Consider the following 27,546-nt stretch of genomic DNA (forward strand, 5'->3'; position numbering starts at 1 on the left):
CTCCGACCCTCACTAAACCCGCCATCTTGGAAAATGAGTGGCGCCACCTATAGTTAGTTGGAGTCGCGAATAGGGCGGCCTGCGACGGGTTTGGTAGGTAGGGTGCAGCCAAACTAAATAGTACCTTCCCCCCCCCCCCTCTGGTTGCACGTCCCAGACCCTCGTGCCAAAACAGACTGGAGGAAAGACCTCCGCATTCAGTTCAGTTTTGGTACAGTTGCGGTTTTCGGGAACGGTTGGCGACCTCTCACGTCCTTCCATTCACGGGCATATGAGTGAGCCTACAACTTTCACTGTAAGTCACATTCATTTAGCCAATGTACCATCTCCAGTGTCATTCCATGAGAGCAAGCATGAATTACACTGCAATTCTCTTTCTGCCCAGACAAGAACACAGCAGGTTTGTTCTCGCTCATCTGAGCGAATATATTAACATCTTCCTTTATTATTTCACACAAAGCAATTGGTACATGCCTATAAAAATCTAATGGAGATGGTGATTACAGGCAATAAAATGCTATTTTACAGATATAACATCCTCTCTCGAGTTTACAATTCTTCAACTGGGCTGCAGTCCTGTTCACACTACAGCGGCAAATGACGGGGGGGTCTCGACAACCACTTGGTGTGTCGCGACGTTGAAACGGCGGTGTGCGTCAGACAGGTGCAACAACGCAGCTGCAACGGGTAACAGGCGCTTAGAAAAATAGAATCAAACAATGGCCTCAACATCCTCTCCAGCTTTCTTCAACCCTAAATAAAACTTGACGTGGACTTGCTGACTTTTGAGAAAAAAAAAATGAAACGTAAGGTATCTCCTAGCATCACAAATAAACGATCCAATGCAAAAACAACCCACAGGTAAAACCGATGAACTACACGGTTCAAGCTCAACCGCTTGTGATTATCAAAGAAAACAAATGACTAAGGGGTTCATATTCATCTATAATGATTGATTTTAGTGCATAGCAGTTGCTTTACTGAACGGTCACTTCATCGACCGACATTTTAGCAAACGGTCCTGTTTTTGCCCACACATTACGGAAACGTCCTGGATAAGCTGAAACAACTACCCATACTTGTAGACAGGAGGGATGCTCTCTCCTCTCTTCAATAATATACTCCTTGCAGGCCCGCACCTCCCAAGGGTAACCAGCGGACGATTCTCGTCGCCTTGCCCGCATTTCACTAAGACCAATCCAAAAGTATAAAACATAATCGCGAATAAAACTGAAAAAGCAATGCGACTGCTGTTTTCGTACAAAATACCCATCCCATCATGCTGGCTCCTTTCTAAAGCCATCTTGGTTACCATGCACACATAAAATTTGCTCGCTAAAATGAACACTGCTATTCGCTGAAACACTGCTTGAGCGAAAATTGTGAGCAGGGTTTTGTTTCACCAAATTCTGCTTGCTTAGATGAATAACACCCATTACGAAAAGCAGCCGAGAGAAGCCCTTGCACTTTTCCAGACTGGACGGCTCAGCGCAACTGCAACCATATCGAGATGCAAACACCTAGACAACGCATGGTTGGAGCCGCAACTGCACCACATGGAAGTATAGAAACTGGCTGTGTGCAAAGCTTTTAAGTGCCAAGGTTTTCAGAATACTAAGACGAAGAACAAATTAATCTCTTCCGGAACGCAGTTTTCTCTTAAATTCAAGTGGCAAGTTACTATTTAGGTTACTTATTTAAGCTACTACATTGACAATCAGGCAAATGGTGCTCGATTGTCAAATAAAAACTGGTGAGGCTTACTCGTAAATAGTCTCGACTCTATACATTCATAAATTTATTCTAGGAGTGTGGGAGAAAGTTTGTTGCGATAGTATGGATAGCACGAGAAATGTCCACATTTTGACACTCATCAGCCTCAAGTAAAGGAATGATTACTCAAATGCAGGTGCAAACTTTAACGGAAGTATTTTTTTCCCCTCCATATCTCGACCTGCTAGACACCCCTTTTGCGCTATTTTTAATATGAATTCCCAGTGCAACAGAGCAGAAGGTACGATGTACGATTCAGCTGGCACTGCCTCTTGCGTAGTATTGGCAAAGCTTTTGTCCGATCTGCTCTCAAATAGTTGCATTATGGCACGAAACTGCGACAGCACCGAGCAAGAAAAGCAAGCAGCCGTCATCGAAATAGGTGCAGCTCTTTACTCGCCGTCGAGTCAAAAATATACGGCACCTAGTGGCTAAACCATGAAGTAGCAAAGCCAGGAAAAGTTTTGCTGGAGCCGTGACCAGCTTGCATAGACCTCCTTGAAGGTTATATAGAAGCCTGCATCAACAGCACATCTGCACGCGAGCTCCAGTTTGCCACCCCCGGTTGGAGGTGCAATTGCTTCGTCCGTTCTGATTTGTGCCATTTTTGCCCTTGTCCCCAAGACATAAGTTGCAAGTTTAGCCTGCATACAAAAAGTATAGCAGGTGACGAACAAGCAGAGAACTAGACGAGCCCAGGCTCCAACAACTCGCCGACATTCGCAGCACGTCCGATTAGACAAGACGCAAAGTGTGCCATAATATGTATAGTACCTACGAAGCAGAGGATGGGCACACCCACACATCGAAAATAGACTAGCTCATTCACTTTTTTCTGCTGACCCGACATTTGTACGCTCGTTAGCTCGAATCGGAAATTGTGCACGGAGGAACTGTGCACCTATGGCTCTCAGATGCCATCAAAATGCACGCTCCAACTTCATGGTCAGAGCAGAGCAATTGCACGGTTGTGCCATCTCAAAACATAGTGCTAAACAACAGACAAGCATACTGCAAGTAGTTTGTTCGAGTAGCTTCGAAATAATACGACAAAAAATTAAGCTCGGAAAAAGTTAGGCAAGGTGGCTGGAAGTGGCTCACGCCCAAAAGGAGCAGCAGGTCCCGGGAATAATCCTCAAAATCGTTGCCGGAACAAATGCGGCATTCCTTCGTCACCCAATTGTACTCTAGGGTCCTTCCTCAAATGCAGACAGTCGATCCGCCAGAAAGAGTGCATGCACGCTGTCTTGCACTGCACCCAGCGTTTTACAGAAGGAGCTAAACTTGGCACAGTCCAAAAGGGTGTAATCTAATGCAATGATATCTATTCAAGTTTACTTGCAACTGGGCCTCCCAAGTACTGGAGTACTCTGAAAGTTATCTGCTGCTGCTCCCACTAGGGGTCATTGCAAACTGAGCATTCCAAGTGGAAGAGAAACGGGTGGTGTCATTCAAAAATGGAATACACATATGGCAACAAGCTATGGAGAAGCATGCACCCACAATATAGTGTACTGAATATTTTCCCTTAAAGGTGCACTAAAGACGTTTCTGAGATTGTCTGTTCTTGGTGATAACTCAAACTACAGAACTGTAGCATCCCAGAAACCGAAAAATAATGCTCGTGCGACGTCTATTTCCCTACTAAAAATGATATAAGTTTGTGCCACGACCCTTTCTGAGCGGAAAAATCTGGAACACAGAATTGAGCGGAGGTGCCGGCAGCGTGATGACGGGCGCGCGTCAGCCAGTCGCAAGCCACCTTTCCGAGAGAAGCAACTTGCGACTGGCTGACGCGCGCATGCCCGTCGTCACGCCACCGGCGCCTCCGCTGGATTATGTGCTCGAGATTTTTCCGCTCAGAAAGAGGCATGGCACAAACTTCTATCACATTTTTAATAGGAAAATAGATGTTGCACGAGCACAATTTTTCGATTTCTGGGATGCTAAGATCTTGTAGAATGAGTTATCACCAAGAACAGACAATCTCAGAAACGTCTTTAGTGCACCTTTAAGACGGAGGAAAATAAAACAAATATGAACCTGCATCATAGCACCATTCAACACTTTACAATGGCCTGCCAAGTCTCGTTTCCTTGATCACACGCTCATCAAGAGAATTGCCCCTTCCTCTCAAACCAGTAGACAAAGAAAAGTTTGAGTGCAGCGAGAGAAAAGAGGTCTTCAAAATACTCCCCCATGGGCAATTTCAGAAACCCGTCTATAAAACTTATTAACGATTCAGGGTTTGGCAGAGACTAAAGCACAGTCATATTTACTATTCTCTAAGCAGCGCACAAAAAAATAGTGCTCATTTTCCATAATACTCTGCCTAAAAGAAGGCTCTCAAAAATATTTACACAAACACTTAAGCAACAAAAAGCAAATGCAGCCAGCATTGTTTTACTGCCTTTAGTGCCACACATGACCAGGCCACTCTTCGTACTTATGGGAAGTGCTCACACGCATCAAGCACAAAGACTGTTCAAAATCATTGCCGTCCCTCACTTGACAGTCATCGCTATACGACCCTTTGGTTTCTTTATGTACATTCTGCCTACAAATCTCCAGACAGACAAGCGTGTGCTAACCTGTCCCTGGGAGTGTGGGCTTCCAACGATTGCAAAGGGAATAAAGCTTGAGCTTACAAACGATCGTAGAAAGAAACGTCTTAGGGAGTCTACCTGTAGCCCACATCAATGCTCATCATCCTCGGACAACTTAAATTAATGTGAGCACCGGATAGACTCGAGACTCCAGTGCTTCCACGCAGGCCTCGCACCAGCCTGCGTGCAAGTGGGACATTTCTCGGAGCAGACCGGTCGGACAGAGATCAAACGACAGACACAGTTCGTCGTCACAGTCACTGCCGCAAAGATCCAGCAATGTAGCGAGCGACCATATATCTCCTGTTGGAGCCAACGCTTCGTCCAAACGCAACGCAGGCCCCCACGAGACTTTGGATACCATCGAGATCACAAGTCCGGCTCGCGGGGGGGCCCCAGGCGGGTCCCAGGTGACCATGGGGCCCTCCCACGAGACGTCAGCCGGGGCTCGAGAGCGCCGCCCTCACTCCTCGTCAAGGGGTGCGAGGGCGCACACCACAGCCTTCATGAAGGCGGCGGCGGCGAGGGCGGCGTAGGGCTGCCACTCGCGGCCCTTGCTACCGTCCTTGTAGTCGGCGATGCCGCGCACGAAGGCGTAGTTGTCCTTGCGGTTGCCAAACACCGACTCCACGACCGAGTCGAAGCCCGTGTCGAAGGCGCGCACCCCGTGCTCCTCGGCCAGCGCGTGCCGCTGGGCGTCCTCGCGCACCGCGCTGCCGCGGCCGGACCCCACGGGGCCCAGGTGCACGACGGGGCGGCCGGGCAGCCGGGGGTCCGGCGTATCTCGGGGCGCAGTTGGGTGGCCCACCTCAATGAGGTCCTTGCCCCCGATGGACATGTACAGGTGGTCCGAGGAAGCCGGCGGGCGCGAGAAGTCCGACTCCTGGTCCGCCAGGGCGGCCGCACCCTCCCGGATGTAGTCCTCCCAGGGACGCAGGCTGGGGTCGAGGGCACCCTGCTGCCACAGCTGCTCCGCCACCTCCTGCAGCCTGCGGGCGAATGACCAGTGTCACCCGGACGACGCTAGAAACCCTCGGCCGCGGAAGACATTTTGTCGACGCGCTTTTCGCATCTGGTTGCACCGTTGACGATCGTGACAAAATTAAAGATTGTTCCAAAGGTAACTTTGCAACGGTCTTTGCCATCGACGATGCTCGTTCGGCGTCTGCTGAATGCTGGTCCTTCCAGCCCCCTTTCCTCCAGGATGTTTTAGAGTGTCTCCTCGAACTCAATGCTATCTGAAGTTGTAGGATGGTACGGGACTTAAACCAAACGTATCGAAGTACCGATACAGTCGAGGTTTGGTCCGATAATAACTAACTTCAGCCTCTACACATTGGCAAGGGGACCGAACTGCAACGACAGATCCTCAAGGTCTTTGCCCCCAAAGTTCTATATTTACGCCGAGAAAACCGAGCAAGCTAGGGCAACAGTCACTTTCCCAAGCAGGGACAGCCCCGCGGACGGTGCGGATATTACCAATTAAAAGGTTTAAAAAGTGTGAACAAAAAGACTACAAAGGAGACACAAAGACAATGGGAAAGGCACTGTCTCAACTGATTTCATTAAAGTCATCATCACATATACACACACTCCTCTGCCCGACCCCCATCGCAACCCTTTTCCTCGTTGTCTTTGTTTCTTCTTTGTCCTAGTTTTATCTGCGCTTTTTAAACCTTTTAGTCAGTAGGAACTAACTAGCCCAAACCCAAGTTTTAATGCAAACACATGTCTCTCACCTAAAAAGAACGAGCGCTTTGGGGTGCTCTCCTAAAATGTCCGCACTCGGCGAGCCTCTTTGCCTTTCCTTAGGGCCTTGGCAAAAAACCCGACAAATTCTTCTCGCGACAGTCCGAGTGCATTGCCATACTTTGTCCCTCCTAAGCCGACAGGGACGGACCGCCGGACCAATCAACCATCTCGACTCCTCCTGCCCTCTGCGTGTGCATACGAATGCGATCACATGGTCGACAATCGGTACTTGCGGCTACCTTCGCCTAGCAGCTCGGCCCCGACAGGGGCGGCGTGCCCACCTGAGCTCCGGAGGGCACCAGGTCTTGACCGTGTAGGCAAGTGCTGCGTCTGTGGGCGAAGGGTCCCTGCTGCCAGGCCGGCGGTCCGGCGACCGCCGCTGGGGCTCCGCAAACAGGTACACGTGGCGCCCCTTCGCGGCGCCAGTCGTTGAGCCATTGGTGGCGGCTGCTCCGCACGGCGTTGGCGCGGACACCACCACGTCTCCCAAGCGCACGTGGCGAGAGTGGTCCGTGTAGTGAGGCACCCCGCCGCCCACGCCGACCAAAAACACATAGTCCACCTTCTGGAATGTCCCTGCGACCGAGAAACGACGGCGTTTCGAGTCGGTTCCTGGGGCGGGGTAGACGACGAATGGGGCACCGATAAGGGTTCACTTGTTTTCCCATAGTTTTTCCAAGAAATGGTCTCGTCATGGAACCTCCTTTCAATGCAAAAGATGTCCGAGAGCTGGTATCCCAGAGGAAAGCGTGATGAACGCTACGGAAAAGGTTACGTAATGCGAAACCCGCACTTCGAAGCACAATCTGTACATAAGAACACAAAATTGAGAAGAAATACTAATTAAATGATAAGAAGAAACAAAATTCTAAATTCGCCTTAATGGGAATCGAACCCACGATTATGAGCCCGACACTCCACCACCATGCATGGCCATGGTGGACCCTGGAATTGAGGCAGAAGTGGTTAATTAGCTAGCTAATTACCTAAAGGGTTTTTATTTACTTTTTTTTATTTTTGTTTTTAGGGGCTTAGTTTTGTTTTGAAGTCATTTCAAGGGTGAAAGTTCACTTCAGAGCTAGACTGTATTGGAGTCAAGTGTGACTTATACAAGCATATATGACCTCAGAAATAAAAGTTTTAAAAGTTAATAAAAACCTTTGTATGCCTCTTTTTTAGTGGCCGCCGTGGCCACGCTCTTGGTCCCAGGACTAAAATTACCTTAACACAAGTTCCCTTTTAAGAAAAATTCTGGACCGAAACCGACAAAAACAGCCTGCATCTATCCAGCCAGCGATCCACAACAACCCATGCTCAGCGGTGACATTGCCAAGGTCACACCCCAGAAAGAGGAGCGAGCGGGCTGTTTACCATGTACCAAGATGGCGAAGATGAATCTGTAGAGGTGTAACCAGCTTTGTGACATGTGATATGCGGCGAAGATGAATCTGCCCAGTTGCAATCCTAGGTGGTCGCATTTACTGTTGGGTCTGTATCGGAACTAACCACACTGGGCACTAGAGGAGTATGGTACGGAAGTAGGAACCCTGTGCGCATGACTATCCATCTTTGTTCTCTTTGTGCCCAAACTCGTCGCGTATCTTGTAACCGACTTGTTGATCTAATCGTTTCACTGACATTAAACATTTGTCCGAAAAATAACATTTACAAACCACTCGAACCAAAGAGGCGTACACGTCATTACACGAAATACAGCTGTTTCTCGTTATAACAATTAAAGTCAACAGGACAGCAAACAAATGCCATATAAGCGGTAATTTGATAAAAGCGAGAGACCCAGAAAAACAGTGACAGCAGCCTCAAAGGTGGATGGGAAAACTGTGGAACACAGATATATATTAATCAAACAAATCTAAGTAACGATTGACTTGTGGCGCCTTTACTGAGGAGTAAAAAGAATAATTAAGCGGAGTTCCATTCGAGTTGCTGCAGGCATTGCAAAAGCATTGTCACCGCCGGTATTTCTCAAAGTGCCTCTCCGACGTCTCCGTCTTTCCCTTGGCCACAAACAAAGTCTATGATCGCAGCATATGTGGCAGGAGCAACAATGGCAATGTCCACATCGACGAGCGTGAACGAATCGAAGTTATCCTCGGGTGGCTTCATTAACATGTTTGTACATACCGGTAGAGATTGTTGCATCTCTAAGAATCGTGCGCCAACTCGGCAAGCGTGCGTGCACAAAAATGTCTGACGTGCACAAAGCAGTTCTCGATATTTTATCTTCAAATCACAGGCACATTTTTCCTGGCGCGAGAGGCTCTTCTCAAATCCGTCCGGTACGTCAGGCTCGTCCTGCAAGATGGTCGACAGTGGTAAATGATCGATGCCGGAATGTCGTATTCCTCGGCAATTTTGGACTTGGGTAATGTTTGGAGGTGGGCTAGTCGGTGATGCATTGTAAACATAGAAATAAAACAGCGCAAACGAACACAAGGACAAGTAGAAGAAGGGACACAGACACAGCGCTGACTCACGACTTACTTTCTTTCTCATCTTTTTAAAACATATCAACATAAGAAAACAAGAAATTAAAAATAAAAGAAGAAGAATCCAGCATGTAGGACATCCTCTCTGTCATATGCCATCTGAGGAATTTTTACAGAAACTATACATTATATACCATTACAAAAAAACCAAACTAAAAAAAGAAGGAAGTAAATAGTAGGAAAAGATATAACTACACATCATTCCAGCTCAGGTCTGAGCAAAGCCAAAACCCACAGCGCGAGCCCTAATGCTCTGTGCGTACCTGTCTTGCACGCGGCCTCTTCGTATGTCGGCACCCTTTTCTGGCTGCATGTAGGCACGCGCCTGTGATTATAGGATCACTCCCATGGAAGCATGGATCACTCCCATGGGCTTATGAGCCTAGAACAAAAAAGTCCCTCCTTAGCTATGAATCTACGCACTCAAAAGTTATAAAAAGAGCTATTGCAAAATCATGTTTGAGAGCTTCTTTATTGAAATCCTGTGTTCACAGAAGTTTCAACAGCTTTCTGGCTCAAGTCGATATGTTAACAAAAGCAGGTTTCCCGAAACTTGTCATAGTGGGGGTAGCGGAGTCACTTTTAAAATTATTCAGGAATCCCCTTAACATACTTGACAATGTTAGACAAAAGCCTGCCTCTCGACCGCTGGTAATACGATATTTGCACAGTTTTTCCCACAGGATCAAAAAAAAAGGCTGTTAAATACGAAGTTCCCATAGTCTTTTCAGCACCTTCCAAGTTATCTCGTTTGTGTGCGTCCATTAAGAGAGCAGGACTTCAGCGTGTAGGGTGTGGAATAAACCATCGCATCAAATATGTAGCTTGTGCTGTGGGGGTCGTTTATAAAATACCCTTTTCATGTGGTAAAGTGTATATTGGGCAGACGGGCAGATGTATTAAAGTTCGAGCTCGGGAGCATTATCTGTCTTTGAGGTCTTCCCCTTCGGGTCACCTAGCCATTCATTGTGATAAATGTGGTTGTTCCCCTCGGTTAAGTGATATTGAAATTTTGGCTAAACATTCACAAAAAACGGCAAGGGCAATTCATGAAGCGTTTTACATTCGACAACACGGTCCCGATCTATGCGTCGGTTCAGGGTCAGTGACGTTATACAGCGAAGAGTTTGAGTTTCTTCGGAGTTTGGGCACGTTTGTTTAATACTTTCTTTCTGCTTTCATGGGAGTGATCCTATAACCACAGGCACGTGCCTACATGCAGCCAGAAAAGGGTGCCGACACACCAAGAGGCCGCGTGCAAGACAGGTACGCACAGAGCATTAGGGCTCGCGCTGTGGTTTTTGGCTTTGCTCAGACCTGAGGTGGAATGATGTATAGTTATATCTTTTCCTACTATTTACTTCCTTCTTTTTTTAATTTGGTTTTTTTGTAATGGTATATAATGTATAGTTTCTGTAAACAATTCCTCAGATGATATTAAAAAATTCGAACACCAACCAAGCCCTTCTGTAGGGACCCAACGTTTCAAGGCCAATTCGGCCTCTTCTTCAGGGGCGACTACGGCTATGGCCGTTGAGGAGCAGTGTCCTTTTCTTTTTCTTCTACGGCGTGTGTCTGGTCTTCTTCTACGGCTCTGCCTTTTTCAATAATGTGACGAAGCCCATTCACATAGGCGGATGGTAAAGCCCCTAGAGATCTGTTGATGTTCTGTGGCGTTGTTTGAATGTGCCATGATTCTAGGAACAGTCTTTTTCGAGGATTTGTCTCAACGTCAACGATGCATGCGTTGTCGAAGTCAATGCGATGGTCTTTGACGTCGCAGTGCTCAGCAACCGCGCTACGCTCGTGATCGAACTTGCGCACGTTGTTTTTATGTTGACGGATTCTCTCCCTAAAGTTCTTCGTTTCGCCGATGTATGAGGCCGCGCAAACCCCGCACGGAATCTTATATACAACGCCTTGGGCCCTTTCTTTACCAGGGCGATCTTTTGGGCGTGGCATGAGTCGTCCAAGGGTAGACACAGGTTTGTGCGCTAGTTGGATACCCTCTTTCGCAAGCACACGTGCCAGTGCCTCGCTTGTTCCGTTGATGTAGGGAACGCTGATGCGGGAGGTTGGGCGGAAATTCACACTTAACTGTTGCTGCACGTGTCGTTGGTTTCGGCCTACACGGCGGGCAACGCGATGGATGAAGCTGCTCGTGTAGCCGTTTTTCTTAAGGTCAGCAATGACGGTTCGTTCCTCCTTTCTTTTGTCCTCTTCTGATGAGCAGATGGTCTTTGCCCTGGTTAAAAGTGTCCTGACCACCGACGCCTTATGATTGGCTGGGTGGTTGGATTGGAACTGGAGGTAGCGTCCAGTGTGCGTCGACAACGCATGCATCGTTGACGTTGAGACAAATCCTCGAAAAAGACTGTTCCTAGAATCATGGCACATTCAAACAACGCCACAGAACATCAACAGATCTCTAGGGGCTTTACCATCCGCCTATGTGAATGGGCTTCGTCACATTATTGAAAAAGGCAGAGCCGTAGAAGAAGAAGACCAGACACACGCCGTAGAAGAAAAAGAAAAGGACACTGCTCCTCAACGGCCATAGCCGTAGTCGCCCCTGAAGAAGAGGCCGAATTGGCCTTGAAACGTTGGGTCCCTACAGAAGGGCTTGGTTGGTGTTCGAATTTTTTAATATTAATTACTCCCAACCAGACAGATCTCTGTCAAATGTTTACTTTTAAATTCCTCAGATGGCATATGACAGAGAGGATGTCCTACATGCTGGATTCTTTTTCTTTTCTTTTTAATTTCTTGTTTTCTTATGTTGATATGTTTTAAAAAGATGAGAAAGAAAGTAAGTCGTGAGTCAGCGCTGTGTCTGTGTCCCTTCTTCTACTTGTCCTTGTGTTCGTTTGCGCTGTTTTATTTCTATGTTTACAATTTGGACTTGGGCCGGCCAATTTTTCCAACTTCGGAGATGGAAGTGAATTTCGGTAAGCACTCCCATCCGACAAACGTACACGCCGCAGGCGGGAGTGTCGGGGGCTCCCAAAGAGACAATCTTCACGAGCTCCTCTGCTTCCTCGGCCCGGTTTCAACGGGACTCTGGTCGTGGGCGCCGTGCGTAGCGCCGGAAGGTGGTTGCTGCTCGCTAACCGCATCGGCATCGCAATTGGTGCTCAGCCCTCCGTCACCCGTTCTCCGTTCGCTCGCTGTGCCTCAAAAGAGGAGGCGGGGGAACGCAAGGATCTCCCGTGTGCCTCCGTGTAGACTCGCGTGCTTTTGGCACTTCGGCCTAGTAATAAGCATAATCGGCCGCCGATAGACGGTTAAAAAGGTGTGCATTTCGGTCAGGACCGTGCTAACCTTCATGAAAGCAATAATGCTAATAAAGCGATTTCATTATAATGATCAAGGGACTGTTTAATACAGTTTGCAACGATCAATGTGGTTCTGAAAACCGGTAGCGGTCTTTCCAAAGCCTTTCGGCAGACGGCCGGTCTACCCAGCAATCGTTCTGTAGTTTGGTCTTTGGCGGCTGACCCCTGAAACAAGCAGCAGAGCCCGGTACGGATGCCCATCGCACAACTTGGCCCAAGTGGGGTGCGAAGGACCGGCTGTGCACTCCACGCCAGCCACCTACCGAGCAGGCGGGTGGTGGTGTTGCCGGCGGCGATGATGGCACCCCGTGAGTGTCCCACGGCAGGCAGCTTGGTCGAAACCACTCGGTGGGCACCAATGTTGCCCAGCGTGTACACGTTGGACTCGCCTGCAATGAGAGAATGCCTCAGGATAAACGCCACGAAGCAGAAATTTAAACAATCTGCACAGTCACAGCGGAAACCAGACGTGGGTGTGCCGTTACGAAGCTACTAAACACTGGCCATTACTCATTAACCACTCAAATTGTTGTATGTGCATACATTGTACAGAGCACAATTTTCTGGGTTTAGATGCTTGCAAGAGGCAATCAATGGAAACTGAGGAGTGGAATCAACCATTTGTTTATCAGACACTTGCGAATATAAGAATGGAAAAGAAGGGTTACAGATGTTCTTCGGAAAGAGTAATTGTGAGTAGTGTCAAGGCCCGTTCACACACTTGCGCTTGACTCTGACCACCCGAGACAAGACCGAAGCCAGTTAGGATGGATTACGACTGGATGCGCAGTGATGCAGCCGATCATAAGCCATCACAAAAGACTTAAGAACCGGTCTTGTCTCAGTCGGTCAGAGTCAAGCGCAAGTGGGTGAACGGGCCTTTACTCAAAATTAAAGAGGAGTATGTTGTAAAAATGGAAAAAACGCACTTGCACAACCCAAAATATTTCCCACAAGAAAAAATATATTCAGGTATTTAGCGCACAAAGTAGAGAGAAGAACAGGACAGAAAAGAGCACCACTCACAGCTATGTTTACTGACAAGAAAAGAAAGAGAGAGAAAAAACCAAATGATCTGCCGCGGACTCATGCATCTACCTCCAGCCACGAGAATGACAGTGGCTCGGTCATCCAAGCTTGTGTGTGCCTTTCATTGTCTGTGGAAGGAATTCTTTCTCCTTGTTAGACAGCGCCAAAGATTCTACACTAATACAGTTCCTGTCCTCCCATAGGATGTAGTCTGCGGCGGATTATTTGGGTTTTTTCACTCTCTTCCTTTTTTGTCAGTAAAGGTAGTTGTGAGTAGCGCTCCCTTTTCTGTCCTTCTTCTCTCTACCTTGTGCGCTAAATACCTCAATATGTTAGACTACCAACTAGCCCAAACGTCAACTTTACCCAAGTAATTTTTGTTTTTCGCACATAGTTTTTACATTGCACGAAGTAGGCAGTTCCTACAAATTTTAGTTATCGTAGACAACTCCGTTCTTTCCAGCATTGAAATGTGCACATTCTGGTGAAATTACAAATTGCCGATTTACCACACTAAGCGCATATTCCCAAATTTGCAAGATCTGAGAAAATATGCACAGTACATTTATACGTAAAATTGATGACCGAACAAGCGCCCATCCCCCATTTGTCTGCGATTATCTCTCAATTCTGAGTGGGTGCTTACCCAGTATTTTACAGTAATCCACCCACCGCATATGAATTCCTCTTACTACAGTTTTCGTTGTGAAAATGAGCGGAGCAACAACGCTTAAAGGTGTACTCCGCCGATTTTTGAGCTACCTCAACTAACTATATTTTCTGACTCCCAGGCCTTTACCCTTTCTGGAATGCTATTTAATATCGTGAAATTCATAATAGTTATTGCGAAATCGGCAAATGAAAATGATGCAAAAACAGACATTCAAATATACCCGCCCTTTTCAGGGCCGTGACGTCAGTGGAAGTTCAGCTTGCCAGTCGGGCGAGTAGTCTAAAAAATAGAATATGCCAATTATTTGTTCCGTGCTGGAGCACGGGGACTGGAGCGAGCTTCCAAGGCATTCATTTGACACCATAAAACTGCTTCAAATCAGTTCGGAACAAATTCTACAGTCCAAAGAGTGAGCCCCTGCACTTCCAATGACGTCACATTTTCATTGTTGCCAGTAGAGACTTTCAGTTTGAAAAACACGGTGAGGACCAAAATTGTAAATTCAATAACTTCGTGAAAAAAAATTATTTTGACCTAATATTTGGGATACTATTTTGGCGATGTTGTTTGGCGAGTTTAGCAAAATTTAAAGCAAATCGGGGACCATGAAGAAATCGGCGGAGTACACCTTTAATGACGTCCGCCACAGTTAAACAGCCCTAGCTACCTGATCTGAAAAATAAAAAAGGGCACAAGGTGGCTGGTTCTGAGAACAGTATCTTTTTTCCCAAGAAAGGGACTGAAATATACACTGACCTTCCTCACATTTGTCTAAAATTAGTTTTTCTAATTTTTTTTCTTTTATTTTTTTTTACTCCCCTTGTGCTCTGCCTTCCTCCTCATTCTTTTAGTACTCTTTTTCTTTCCTGTTTTCTGCTTGTTTTTCAGACTGGGTAGTGCCACCAAATTGTGATCGACCTCACTAACTACTATACACCATTCTAGTGGTGTAATACACACACAAGTAATTAACTACCTGGAAGATCATAACATCATACATAAATATCAGCATGGTTTTCGCCGAGGATGCTCATGTGACACGCAGCTCGCTGGCTTCATTCATGACATACATTCAGCTCTTGACGGTGGATCCCAGGTTGATGCTGTTTTCCTCGACTTTTCTAAAGCTTTTGACCGTGTCCCTCATCACCGGCTTCTAACCAAACTGTCCAGGCATAACATTCACCCTAACATTTTGGCATGGGTAAAAGATTTCCTTTCGTCTAGAAAACAGTTCACGTCCGCTAACAATTGTAACTCTTCCTTCAAACCAGTAACCTCGGGAGTCCCACAGGGTAGCGTACTAGGTCCACTACTGTTTCTAGTCTACATCAATGACTTGCCATCCTGTGTCTCATCCAGCATTAGAATTTTTGCTGACGATTGTGTAATTTACCGAATAATTTCCTCTGTCAATGACCAGAAAGCTTTGCAAACTGATCTAAATGCTATTAATGCATAGTGCTCTTCCTGGCTAATGACCCTAAATTGCTCTAAAACAAAGTTTATGTCTTTTACTAATCACGTACCCCGGATTCCTACCTCCTATGTGTTAAATAATAATACTGTTGACCTCGTCTCCACTTATAAATATCTTGGAATTCATTTGCAACCTGATCTGTCATGGCACTACCATATAAAGCTCACCCTGGCGGGTGCTAACCGCTCTTTCGGATTTCTCAAGCGTAACCTTAAACAGGCTCCTCCTAACATACGCAAACTTGCCTTTTCCACACTAATACGTCCAAAATTAGAATATGCATCAGCCATTTGGGATCCCGAACATGCTTACATCATAAACGACATTGAATCACTGCAAAATCGTGCCGCTCGCTTCATATTTTCAGATTATTCACGTCATTCCAGCGTCACAGCACTAAAACGCCGAGCAGAGCTACCCAAACTACTCCATTGTCGCAAACTTTCACGCCTATCTCTTTTCCATAAACTTTACCACCACGCGTCACTTCACGGTGATTTCTTCGAGCCACCTGCCGTTATTTTTCCACGCCGCGATCACCCCTTCCAAGTTAAACGCATAACCTGTAAAACATCTGCCTTTTCCCGGTCATTCATTCCACGTACCACAATCGATTGGAATAATCTACCATCGCACATTGCCTCAGAAAAAGACACCACGAAGTTTCAAGAACAAATTCAAAATACTGATGCCATCTAACTTTTGCTGTTTTATATTGTTGTTTCATCTTTTCCGGAACGTGCAGAGCAAATGTGTACTATTTTGTTTTTACCTTGACTCAGCTTTATTGCAGTGTGATGAGTGAGTGTATGTTTTCTTATTCGTTTTTGAGTGTATCCTTTATTTTCTTTTTATTATTAAGTGTATTGATTGTTTTCTAGTATTCTCATATGTTGTTCAATGTGCACTAGTTCCTATTGGAACGATTTATGTACCCCCCCTATGTAATACCCTCTCACAAGGGCCTTTAGGGGTAATATGAATAAATAAAATAAATAGTGTTTACAAAACCACAGCCCAGCACGTGCGTGTTTGTTGCTTCAAAAAGTAAGCAAATCACATGGCATACACAAAAACACTGAAAATGGTACCAGCCAGAAGCTAATTATTGGAACAGTCTATGCAAGAAAGATTTGTATACGTCTGTTTTCCATCCTTTTTTTTTTTTGCGTTTTACGTACCATTACTTGTTGCTTACTGAAAGAGTAACAAAAATATGTTACTTTTCTCGCTCGCAAGAAAAGAACGATAATTACTTTGTAAGCAATAAAGTAAGGAGCTACAGGCAACTGCATAACTTTGAATGTACTTCATAGAAGTCTGACAAAAACAATTCCATTTGGGGCGAACTCTTCTTTTACAACACATCGGGGATCTAATACCCACACAGGCAGCCCTAACTGCAGTTTAATCTGGCCTCGGTCGCACTTACTGCAATTAAGGTGTAACCAGGGTATAAGACAGCTCCCTGCACAGTATTAAATCTTGACAGGAGCCCATTTGTCACTTGATGGCAAACAAATGTGGTAACTGTTGGCAGCAGCCTCCAAAAACCGGAAGAGAAGGGCACTTGCATGTCACTTTCAACAGCGAGCCTCTTTGGGCAGCCTGAAGAAGGACGTCCACAAGACAAGCACTGACTGGCACAAACAAGGAGGCCAGAAGGCAGCCCAACCCCAGGCTTCAGCCGGTAGGTAGCCTCAACCGTTCGACGACAGACGTTGCATCAACCAGCGGCTTGCGTCTGGCGACACGGCCGAGCGCCGTGCCGCTTGCGGCAAGGTACGCCGGGGCTCACCTTCCGTCTTGTAGCGGACAAAGGTGTTTTTGTTCTCGATCATGACGTCGACGGCCAGCTTCTCGCAGTACTGGGCCGTGATGATGGCTATGGTCGGCTGCTGGGAGCCGTGCACCGTGGGCATCTGCCGCACCAGCTTCACCTCTGCAAGGAGGCGTCAAAAGGAAACGGTTTTTCGGTAGCCGTTACGAATAAAAGACGAGCCGAGAAACCTGGGGGCAGCAGATCTTCTTTCCTTTTTTAACACTCTAAGAACTCTACATACAGTCCCGCGATTTGCCAGCAATGTGCATGCATAAGCAAATGATGGGTATGTGAGGAAATAGGTATATACAGTTGAAACACAATTTTACAAAACCTGACTTAACGAAATTCTCGATTTAACAAATTCTAAATTCCCCACAGATTCTCGTAAAGCTCCATGCTTTTATGAACCAAAAATAACTAAATAAATGTACCCAATTTAACCGAGCATTCCCGAAAAAAGGAAGCGCGAGAAAGGGGTAATTTCAAATTCATTTTGCTTAGAATGCCTCGAAGTTTGTTGCTGCCGTTCCTTCCAGCATTAAGATTGCATGACCCTCGTTTCTTTTTTATGGAAAAACAAACTCGGCACTCTGGACATCCAGTCGATTATACCAGATGTTGCTAGCTGTTTCGGGACGTTTCAATCACGTCGCATGTGACAGATGGCACTGATGGGGTTTGCTGGTCAATCGGTTTCGGTACGGTTACGTTCGGTAGTACAGGGTGTCTCAAGGAGCAGCCAGGCTCTTTACATCGACCACAAAATTCGGTTTCTTAACCTATTGCGCTACAGTGAAACCCGTTTAGAACGAACCCACGTACAGCAAATTATTGTTGATATCGAACTCACAAAAAATTTAAATAAAAATGGATGTAAAAAGTACTTTTTATAACAAACAACATATTGGCTATATCGAACTTCTTTCCGCCGGGAAGGCTTACAAAACGTGCAAACAATCGTCTTCTAGCCTGTTTCTTCCCCCCAAAAAAAACCCTTAAGAAAAAAATTCTAAACGCTTAAGCCGCGAACAAAGTTAACAAAGAGCAGAGATTCAGTAAAGCAGAAAGCTAAAAAAAAAAAAAAAAATCACTGCACGCACGCAAAAAAAAAATAACTTCATCTCAAAGCGGTCGCCTACTAAGAGAAGTGATGCAGAAGGGGAGATAAGCTAAAAGAACAAACTCTGCAAGCATGCAAAAAAAGAAAGAAAAAAAATTATTTTAGGGCTTTTTACAAGGTGGAAGCGAAGAGATAACAGAGAAAAAGAAACTCTTGCCTTACAACGAACGCATCGTGGAAGTTCATAGTAAATGTTTTTTGCTATATCGAACTACTTGCTATATCGAACTGATCGAAGCGTTTCCTGCTGTTTGTTATAAACGGGTTTGGCTGTACGACTTTATGCATGCTTTGTCCATGGAGTTGAAAAGATTGCCTGCTAAAGACGCCAGCTCTTGTCGCTGTATGCTCGTTCGTTGCCGGCAGTCGGCGTCGCGACCGCTTGCGCCATCTTGTCTCCCGTGCGAAAAGGCGCCGTATTGTTTGAAGACCAGTGGCTTCGCTGCATTTCCATAGCAGCTAAGACTTTTTCTTTCTTTACTTTTTCCTCAGTAAAATTTGCTCTTTGCAAATTTTACAAAAAAAAATGCACCATCTGTGGACAACACTGCACAAAGCCTTAGCGCAATAGGTTTAGAAACCGAATTTTGCGGTTGATTTAAAGAGCCTGGCCGCTCCTTGGGACATCCAGTAGATCGCCCTCCCTTTAAAGGGGTTATGACACGAAAATTAAACGGATAGATTATTCTTGAAATGTAATGCTCATAGGCTACTTAGTATATACACCAAGTTACGCAATTTTTAGAGCTCTGATAATTGCAATATTCAATTTACGAATTTTTATAATTTTCATCTGGCGACCAGGCAACACTGCTCGAGTTAGTCACACCATGGTGTCCATAAACCACGTGACCATGAACACTCTCTCATTCTAGGCGCCCCCGTGATCGCCCAAGCTCTTCTCGTCGCGGTACGAACAAAACCGCTCAAACAGCTCGGTAAACTGAAAGCTATTCTCGCTCTCGCCCCCCGGCCGGTTGACCTTCCAGCCTGCATGCGCCTGCGAGACATTCCCGGACGACGGTGACTGCGGCGAACTCCTCGTCGCTGGAGCTCGTCGCCAGCGGGTCGCAGTCAAAATGAACAGCTTCCAACATCTCTTGATAGCAATCATTCTCATCGCTGCTGCGATCAATGTCGAACACTTCGACAAGGCGATCGATGCCGTAGACGTAATCGTCACAGACCGGATACTGGAAACGTGGAAGGTAAACGAGGAAGCTGAGGCTCGATACGCCAAGAGAGCCAAGTCTGTGAGTGCGTGCAATTAGACACCACGCTGGAGGCTGCCTACGTCATCAGCCTCCAGGTCCGCCCGGATCTGCCCCTCCGAGGGGCCCGCATATAAATCGATTTATCCACGAAACTATCGCGCCTTTTTCAAAACAAATTTAGTAGGATTATAGGAACATACAATGGGTCCTAGCAGTATAGCTATGTAATATTTTATTTTTGGCGTGTCATAACCCCTTTAAGCCAAACGACAGTGGGTTTGAATGGCAGGACCTTGCCAAGAGAAGAATTAAGAATGACAGAGAGGTCTTTTAGTCATTGCACCTCCAGCGCAAGCTTTCTACTTTCGTGTCTTGCGATCTTCGAGTGTGCATGCACAATGAACGCACAAAGAAATACGAGGGCATGCTGGATGCTAGGCATCAGGAAGAGACACCATGCGCTTGTTCTATCAGCGACCACTGTGTCGCCATGAAATGAAGCCTTGAAGAATAAAAAAAGCTCGCCCTAGAAGAAAACTCGGAAATCGTTCGTGTTCAGATCGAAAGTGCACTCTTTTCGCGTCTTTGATGGGGTATGCAAACAAGCCCCCCCCCCCCCGGCTGGCTCTCTCAATTTGCTCATAAAGGGGCAGAAATTGTGGTCTCCAAAAAAAAGCCTTCATTCATCCCCTGGAGAGTTCCAAGGTTTCTTCACACACTAATGGTTGTCTTTGCAGACTAAATTCATATGCGCATAAATCAATAATAATAATCCTCATTGGCTCTGGAGAGTCATGGCACATCAAATTTTCAGCATGTGAGCACTTCAGGAATGCATTATCGCGGTCTCTGGATGCCGTTATATTATAACTAGATTTATCAACCCTAAGGCCCCAACAATGCCATTTTCGATTTAACAAAGTTTTTAATTTAACCAAGTAATTCACAGCTCCCCTCAGCTTCGTTAGACTGAGCTTTAACCTTAATATAAAATTAACCGACCTCTGTAACTTTTGCACCATTGAACCCCATTATGATAATTAAATTCGACATTGGCCTCACACCCTCCATGGTCGAGTTTTCTGTAGACACCCTTCCAAATAGTGTACAAAAGAATGTATCGCCTTTCCGACACTACGTGCCAAGTAGAAACATAAAAAGTACAATGTTGAAGTTTAATTATATACAGCGTGAAGCAAAGGGATCGATGGCTGTTTGAAGGAACCACATAAATCGGTTTGTGATCCTATTAGGCTAAAATGTTTTACAGAGGTAACCGAAGTTAGAAAGTTACAAGTTAGACACCAAAAACTCTAAATCCTCCTTACCTATGGCGTCTGTCTGCTAAAAAAAAAGGCATCTGATTGGCACAACAGCCGACAGATGGCAGCATGGAATATTGCAACGGCCATGACGGGTGGATCCCTTAACCTCGGCAACAGCAGATCACGTTTCAGAGCCAGAAGCGATGCGCTTTTCTTCTGTGCATACCGTAGAATACCACGTGTCCGCCCATTCCCAGATTTGTAAGGTCTGAGAAAATATGCACAGTACATTGATATGCAAAATTTATGACCGGAGAAGCGCCCATTCCCCATTTTTTTGCGATTATCTTTAAATTTTGAGTGTCCGCTTACCCAGTACTTTACGGTAACTACTCTATTGTACAAATTATTCATAAAAAAAAAATGAAGATAAAAATAGAAAAACAAAACAGATATGTTGTCTCGTTTTTCAACAATTTATGTTCGGCTGCATGTCATTGTCCGTTTTGGACCATCTGGTTGTTACCGCATCTCTTTCTTTGTCTGAAACTTTAACATGTGCTGTTTTTGGGTGTTAGTCATGTTCATGGTGCACTTAGCTCCCAATGAGGTAGTCAAGGTTGCTCTTTAGCTCCTTCATACGCAGGGTGGCAGTGGACCAGTGGCGTATCCAGGATTTATTTTCGAAGGAGGGGGCGGGGGGGCGCTGAGGTGGCTGCGATGTCCATGCGGCGTGGAGGTAGGTGGGGGGGGAGGGGGGGGGGGGGTCAAAATGCATGTGTATTATAGGGTCGGGTGGATTTCTGGGGGGCTGAAGCCCCATAAGCCTCCCCCCTGGTTATGCCACTGCAGAGGACGAAAGAGATCCGCCCATGTTTGTTCTCGGGCAGAGATTCGGCAATGACCTCTGAGCTCTTCTACAATTGTATGCGGGTGACGTGCCTCAATGACGAGGGCAACCTCCAAAGAAAACTGCGGTGTCATCAGCCAAGCTGATGCTGAAAAATGAAATACTTTGTGCCTTCGTCGCTGACCTCCGCCTCGCAGCGCAGAGAGCGCTGCCTCCACCTGTCGGCTGTTGCTCCAGTTAGATGCCATTCGTCAGCGAACTGATGCCATAGGTAGGGATTTCAAGTCTTTCAATTCTAACTTTTTTACCCAGGTAAGTTATTTCAGTAAAACTTTTATAACTTTAACGCTCATTCTTCGGCCACCTCTCTACAAAACCTAAGCCCGATACATTCGAAAATTGACATATGCGGTCCCTTCAAACAGCCATTGATCTCTCTGCTTTACACCTACATATTGACCGGTGCGTGCCTGCAAACAAGCCTGCTACAGTCCACTAGTGGCAAGCCCCCGCGCATTTCCACTGTTCTTCAGTTTTTTTTTTTTTATTTCTTGCATTCTTTCACAAAATGTAATGCTAGAGGCACACGTGGGCTCCCACAAATATGTAGCAAATATTAGTTGAACGGAGAAATGCTGTCTTTCCCAAGTGCCGCACATTGCGGAATAGCAAATAAACACGCAACTGGCAACCTGCTGGGGCACGAAATAGGCCCGTAGCTCTTAAGTTTTGAGCAGCGCTCCCAGGCGAGGAAATGGAATATTTTTGGCTTGCATTTCGACCGTTTGTCATTACGCTTCCCCACTACAGTTTTTTCGTACTCTGTTCCATTATATGTGCCAGCGTAGTAGAGGCTACAAGAGCGAGCTCCAAGCCTTCAGTGTGTCAGTCTAGCGCGTGCCCTCATGCCGTGCGAGCATTGTCCAGGAGAATGTGCTTTTGCAAGCTTCAGCTTCGCTATCACGTGAAGTAAAACGTCTACCTCGTTAAGTGAAACACATGTGCTCGCGGAAGCTAAGAAAGAAAGCAATACAAACATTAAATCTAAAGGAATGTTTAATGGGACGCTGTAACCACAAGCTGCACTTTTTTTCTTTTTTTTTTTTTATTATACGTTTTGTTATCGCGTATCTACAGATGCTGAGATATGCTTGTAATCGAGCATGGCACATGCAGAATCGAACGTTACAGCGCCATGTAGATGGTGGATCCAGAATAATATGGTCGCGTCGTCCCCTGTTTCAGAGCAACGAGTCTATACTAGGCAGCCCACGTTAAGACAGATACTGGATGTAGACTGCCCCACACTTTTTTGCACCGATGTGAGCTAGTGCATGTAAAGCAAACGAGCCCATTGTTGCACCCTCACGCAATCGACTCCCGCCAAACCCGGTGAATAACGGCTTTTTGGCAAACTAGTTCACAGACGGCCGCTCCCCGTGCTAACATGTGATGCTTCCTGAACCCAGTGGTATCAACTGACCGGTGTCGTTCTGGACGACTCGCGTGTAGCTCCCTGAATCCATCTCCTTGATGAGGTTCTTGGCCAGCAGCTCCCGCAGGTGCAAGTGCACCTCCTCCTCCGCCGACAGGGTAGACCTGCGGGGAAGGACGCCACCCGGGCAAGTGCCTCGTACACGTCCATGTCCAGTTGCGCTGTTCCAATGTGAATACGTACCAACTTGCCCAGTCATCCATTCTGTTGAATTTAGAATATTGGGACAAGCTCCACCGACAAAGCCCTCCCCTCTTTCCACTTTAGCAGAGTGAGAGGTGGAAAGGAGGTGAGCGGAAAGGAGGAAACCACCAATCAGGCGAGCAGAGAGCTTTGTGGGAGGGGCTTGTCCCGGTGTTCTAATCCTGCAGCTGGCTAAGCACACTTAACATTTTTAGAAGCAAAACATGGATAAAGTCAGTGCCTAGTGCATATTATCTGAAGAAAAAAATTTTTTTTCAGTGAACATTTGCCCCTTCTAGTCAAATACTGACTACATATAGTTGGGAAAATATGATGCGTTTAAATCAGAACCGTCTAAAGTTTTTCATCATACAGTAAAACCTCGTTATAACAAAGTTGAAGGAGCGGTCGTAATTATTTCGTTATAACCATTAGTTTGTTATAGCCAATGTCCATTTCTTCCCACTATTAGCAAGCAAGGGGAATTATGATTGCTTTGTTATATCCATTAGTTTGTTATATCCCGTTTAACGAGGTTTTACTGTATATGCTATCAATAAGGCAGAAGAAAGAAGGTGCTTGGTGATGGGTGTTTCGAAAGGTGTGTCTAACATGTTTTGCCCATTAAATTTTTTGGGGTTATGTGGCACCGATGCATTTAAGACAATAAGAAAAAGAAAAGGAGTTCAGGGTTATTAAGGCCCTTACTCAACACAAGACATAAAACCGCACATAAAAAAGATATGATGTTACTCTCGATTTAAATGGGTGTCCCAGAGGAAGTAAACAAGAGTGTTGGTGACCTTAAGACCTTCTGTTACCAAAGTTTGAAGATTGAACTGAACGGGCTTGCAAATAGAGCTAGAACACAATGCGGAGAGCAAGTCGTCCACTTCTTGCACAGGAGTTGCGGTGACGTCAGAACGACATGGAGCTCTGATTGGCTTCGATTTAAAATATAATGGGTAGACCTCAATGCTATGTGTAGACCTAAAGATGCCTTTAGGTCTACCCACTATTTTTTCAATCGGCCAAAAAGAGCTCGGCATACTGACATCATCGCAACCCCTGTGCAAAGAGCAGACAAACTTGCGCTCCGCATAGGGTGCAATAAAGCATGGTGGCAGAATGAAACCCTAAACTTGAGAATGGGAGGGGCAAACTCAAGCCACACGGAAGGGAGAGCGCACTCACTTGGCCAGCTGACCAAGAGAGACCGGGTTCGGGTAGGCTGACTCGATCACCTCCAGCACCTTCTCCTGACTTAGCTCCGTCTTGGAGCCCACCATTGAGTCGTCCATGGACACTGCAAGGCACGGTAAACGTCAGGGGACCAGGCGCCCAGCAAAGGGAGATGCACTGACTTGCAGAGCTTCAATCGCGAATCACATCAAGTGCCAAGACCAAACTGTTAGTGTTCAAATCACGGGGTAGAACACACTAGTTCATGCTCATGTGCGGCCTGCAGTCGACATTCCCAATACGAGTCGTGCCCGGCGAGACTGCGAGGCATTTGCCTGACGAAGCTCGGCTGTAATTTTTGTAACCGTGCAACACAAGCAAAGTCAAAGTTCTGCACTGACAAACTAGCAAATGTTTCCTATAAATATGGCATTTAAAGGGCAACTCTGCTCGAAGTATGAACTGAACCAAATCACTAACGCCGTAGTAGGATATAACATGACCATAGCCAAAATATTATGTCAAGATGATGCCGGTATCTCTCTGAAGCCGGAATTAGAAATGCCGTCATCTCCTGAGCAGGTTACCAGTGCATAGGCTGTTGCTGAAACGAAGCGGGGCAATTTTTGTCATCTCTGTGCGTCCAGTATTTTCTGCTGCTTTCCAAACTCACGACTGGCACTGCTTCTTGAAAGCAATCAAGCACAATCCCTCAATTTTGCGTGCAAAAAAAAAAGGAGCAATTGCTGTGGCTCATGCAATAAGGACAATTGTTTGCACACTAGAACGAGAGTCACCAGAGCTAATTAATAATGTTACTGCTGTTCCGAAGTCCAAAACTTTCGTTTTGCCCTAAGTATATAAACCAAAGCGTGAGAGCAAATATCTAGAATATTGCGTATACGCAACACTGGGAAAAATTTATGCTCCATAATTCAGAGACACGGAATTGCACTTTAACTAGCATGATATGTCACATAATGATATTCTGTTCTTAGTCCACTTTTTAAAAGATCAGGTGACAAAGCAGCGAGTTTACTTTGCTAGGGTGCACGTTGGTCTAGTTCCAGAGTGAAACGAACACCGACTTGAAGTTATATCCATAGGCGTGCACATCGAGGGGGCCAAGCATGCTATGGACCCCCGATGACTTCAGAGGGTTCAGTATGGTTGTATTTTTGTTGTGCAACACAACAAAAATAGAACCTTACCGAATTTTCGCCCCTCCGGAGTCATCGGGGCGGGGGAGGGGGCATAATAGCATGCTTGGCCCCTCCGCAGCACATGCATATATGGTTCTATCATGACAAAGAGTCGTCGGCTCAAGAAGTTCAGTGGTACACAGTTTTTCCCCACCCATCAATGAACATTCTGCACAATGAGGCTTCAGAATTAGCTTCCACATTCCAAATACAAAGCATGAGCATAGCACAGCCACTTGAAGGAATGACCCCAGTCAAGTGTTAGGAACAAATAAACTATCTCACCAAACATTCCAGTCAAAGAGATCACACTGCAACATTAATCTGTACTTGCTTGCCCAATGTTTGAAGCAGAAAAAAGAATAAGTGATGCTTGCAGCACAGAAGGTTGAACTTTCCCTGAGGGTAAACTTTGCAAATGATGACACTGCCTAAAGCAAATTTGGAGGTAATTTCCAGTGAATTTTCAATGGGAACAAAATTTGCTGCGAGTGAAAAATGGATCTCCTTTAACAGGAACATTCTTGAAATTACTTCAAATGTTGGGATCAGGTAGTGCTAAGGTCTGTAATTACCCTATTCTGTCATATCACTTCGAATAAAGTTTCAGCTTTCTGCGATGCGAAAACCCCAGTCAACTGTCCCCCGAAACACTTCGCACATTGGGCAAGTGTTTTGGCACTCTTGTTTCGGAGTATCATTTAAAGCAGCCAAGCTTGGAGGCATGCCAATGTAGCTTTGGACTACCGTAAAATATCGCAGGAGCACCCACCCAACTTTCACTGAAAACTGGGATAACCTAGACATGGGCGCTTGTCCGGTTAAATCAGGCGCTTAACGTACGATTTGCAGAATTCTCAAGTTTGGGAAATGTTAATAGTAGGCGCTTGACCAAAGTGGGTGCTTCCGCGGTATTTTACGGTATTTCAGATCAGCCTCCCTCCCAGGTGTCTGCCCCAAGTACATCTTTCCCCAACTTGGCTCAGTTTTCTAATCATTTCAGCAATTTTCCCCATTTAGGTAATCTGGTGCAAGGAGAGCAATACCTAGAGCCACCACAAGTGACAATGATGATTTGTCGTACATGCAGGTGAACTTGAACTAACGCCACTTGTGGCCCTGAGGATATTATAAATAAATAAATAAATAAATAAACTCTGCACCATGGACTTGAAATAATTCTGACAATATTACAAATGCACCACTTCTCAAAGATTTGATCTCGCAAATACAGTGGAATCTCGTTAATTTGAACCTAAAGGGGACCGGAACGTTGCTTGAATAATGCAAAGTTTGAATCACCTGGAGTTTTCTTACTAGAAACTCATAGGACGGGACCTGCATGTTAGTTTGAATTAAGAGGGTTTGAATTAACAAGGTTCCACTCCACAGCAAAGCCTTCAGTCTATTTATATGCTCTATCGTCGTAAGCTGTCGCAAGCTAGCACGGTGCACTCGACCGCACTCAAATACCACTGTGTGAGCCAGCCTCTAGTAGTTCCAACAACTAGTGCCGCCAATAAGTGTCAAGGAGAAAGAGCAATGAAGTGGGATATTTTTACAAGTCCGAGTGACTGCTTAAATTCCTCGTCGGCTCCCCTACCTATCCGGGCTCTTCCCTAACGCTGCTGCGCATCCAAAAAGGTGGATGGATGGATGCATTGGGCTCAACCCTTTAAATCGGGTGACAAAACTTGCACCACCTAGCCAGAGTTTTTATTATTAACAGTAGGATATAACATCCACCTCCACCTATTCCCAGCTACTCTGCCTAGCAGACACCTTGCTTCCCAGGGGGTTAGTGCCACTCTAGAGCAGACGGGCCATTCGAGGGATGCCGAGAGGAGACCTGTGTCGTCAAACACGAGCGCTGGGTCTGCCCGGAAGACGCCAGTTCCTTTGAGCGCAGGAGCGAAGCCAGGGGGAAGAGCGCGCCGCTTTCCCAGAGTCAGAGACAGACAGTCGGCTGCAAACCACACCGCTTGTTCTGACACCACCAGAAAAAGTGCCCGAAAATGGTCCTTTTCAGCAACAAATGTTTGAGCAATCTTC

The 27,546-nt window shown here is 46.0% G+C and overlaps 1 protein-coding gene across 2 annotated transcripts in view; it reads right to left on the minus strand.

Moving 5' to 3' along the window:
• Positions 1-401: 401 nt before the first annotated feature.
• LOC8028621 overlaps positions 402-27,546 on the minus strand; it is a 115,782-nt gene continuing 88,637 nt past the window's right edge. For both annotated transcript variants that reach the window (XM_040208336.2, XM_040208337.3), the window contains 6 exons: positions 24,305-24,416; positions 22,916-23,031; positions 16,957-17,100; positions 12,240-12,365; positions 6,413-6,707; positions 402-5,368 (listed from right to left, as the gene is read on the minus strand). In XM_040208336.2, coding sequence (XP_040064270.1) covers positions 4,843-5,368; positions 6,413-6,707; positions 12,240-12,365; positions 16,957-17,100; positions 22,916-23,031; positions 24,305-24,416 — 1,319 coding nt within the window. In that variant the 3' untranslated portion in view covers positions 402-4,842. The remainder of the gene's footprint in view (positions 5,369-6,412; positions 6,708-12,239; positions 12,366-16,956; positions 17,101-22,915; positions 23,032-24,304; positions 24,417-27,546) is intronic.

The sequence above is a fragment of the Ixodes scapularis genome, unplaced genomic scaffold (assembly GCF_016920785.2).
Source record: "Ixodes scapularis isolate PalLabHiFi unplaced genomic scaffold, ASM1692078v2 PGA_scaffold0__279_contigs__length_252992795, whole genome shotgun sequence".
NCBI classification, from domain to species: Eukaryota; Metazoa; Arthropoda; class Arachnida; order Ixodida; family Ixodidae; genus Ixodes; species Ixodes scapularis.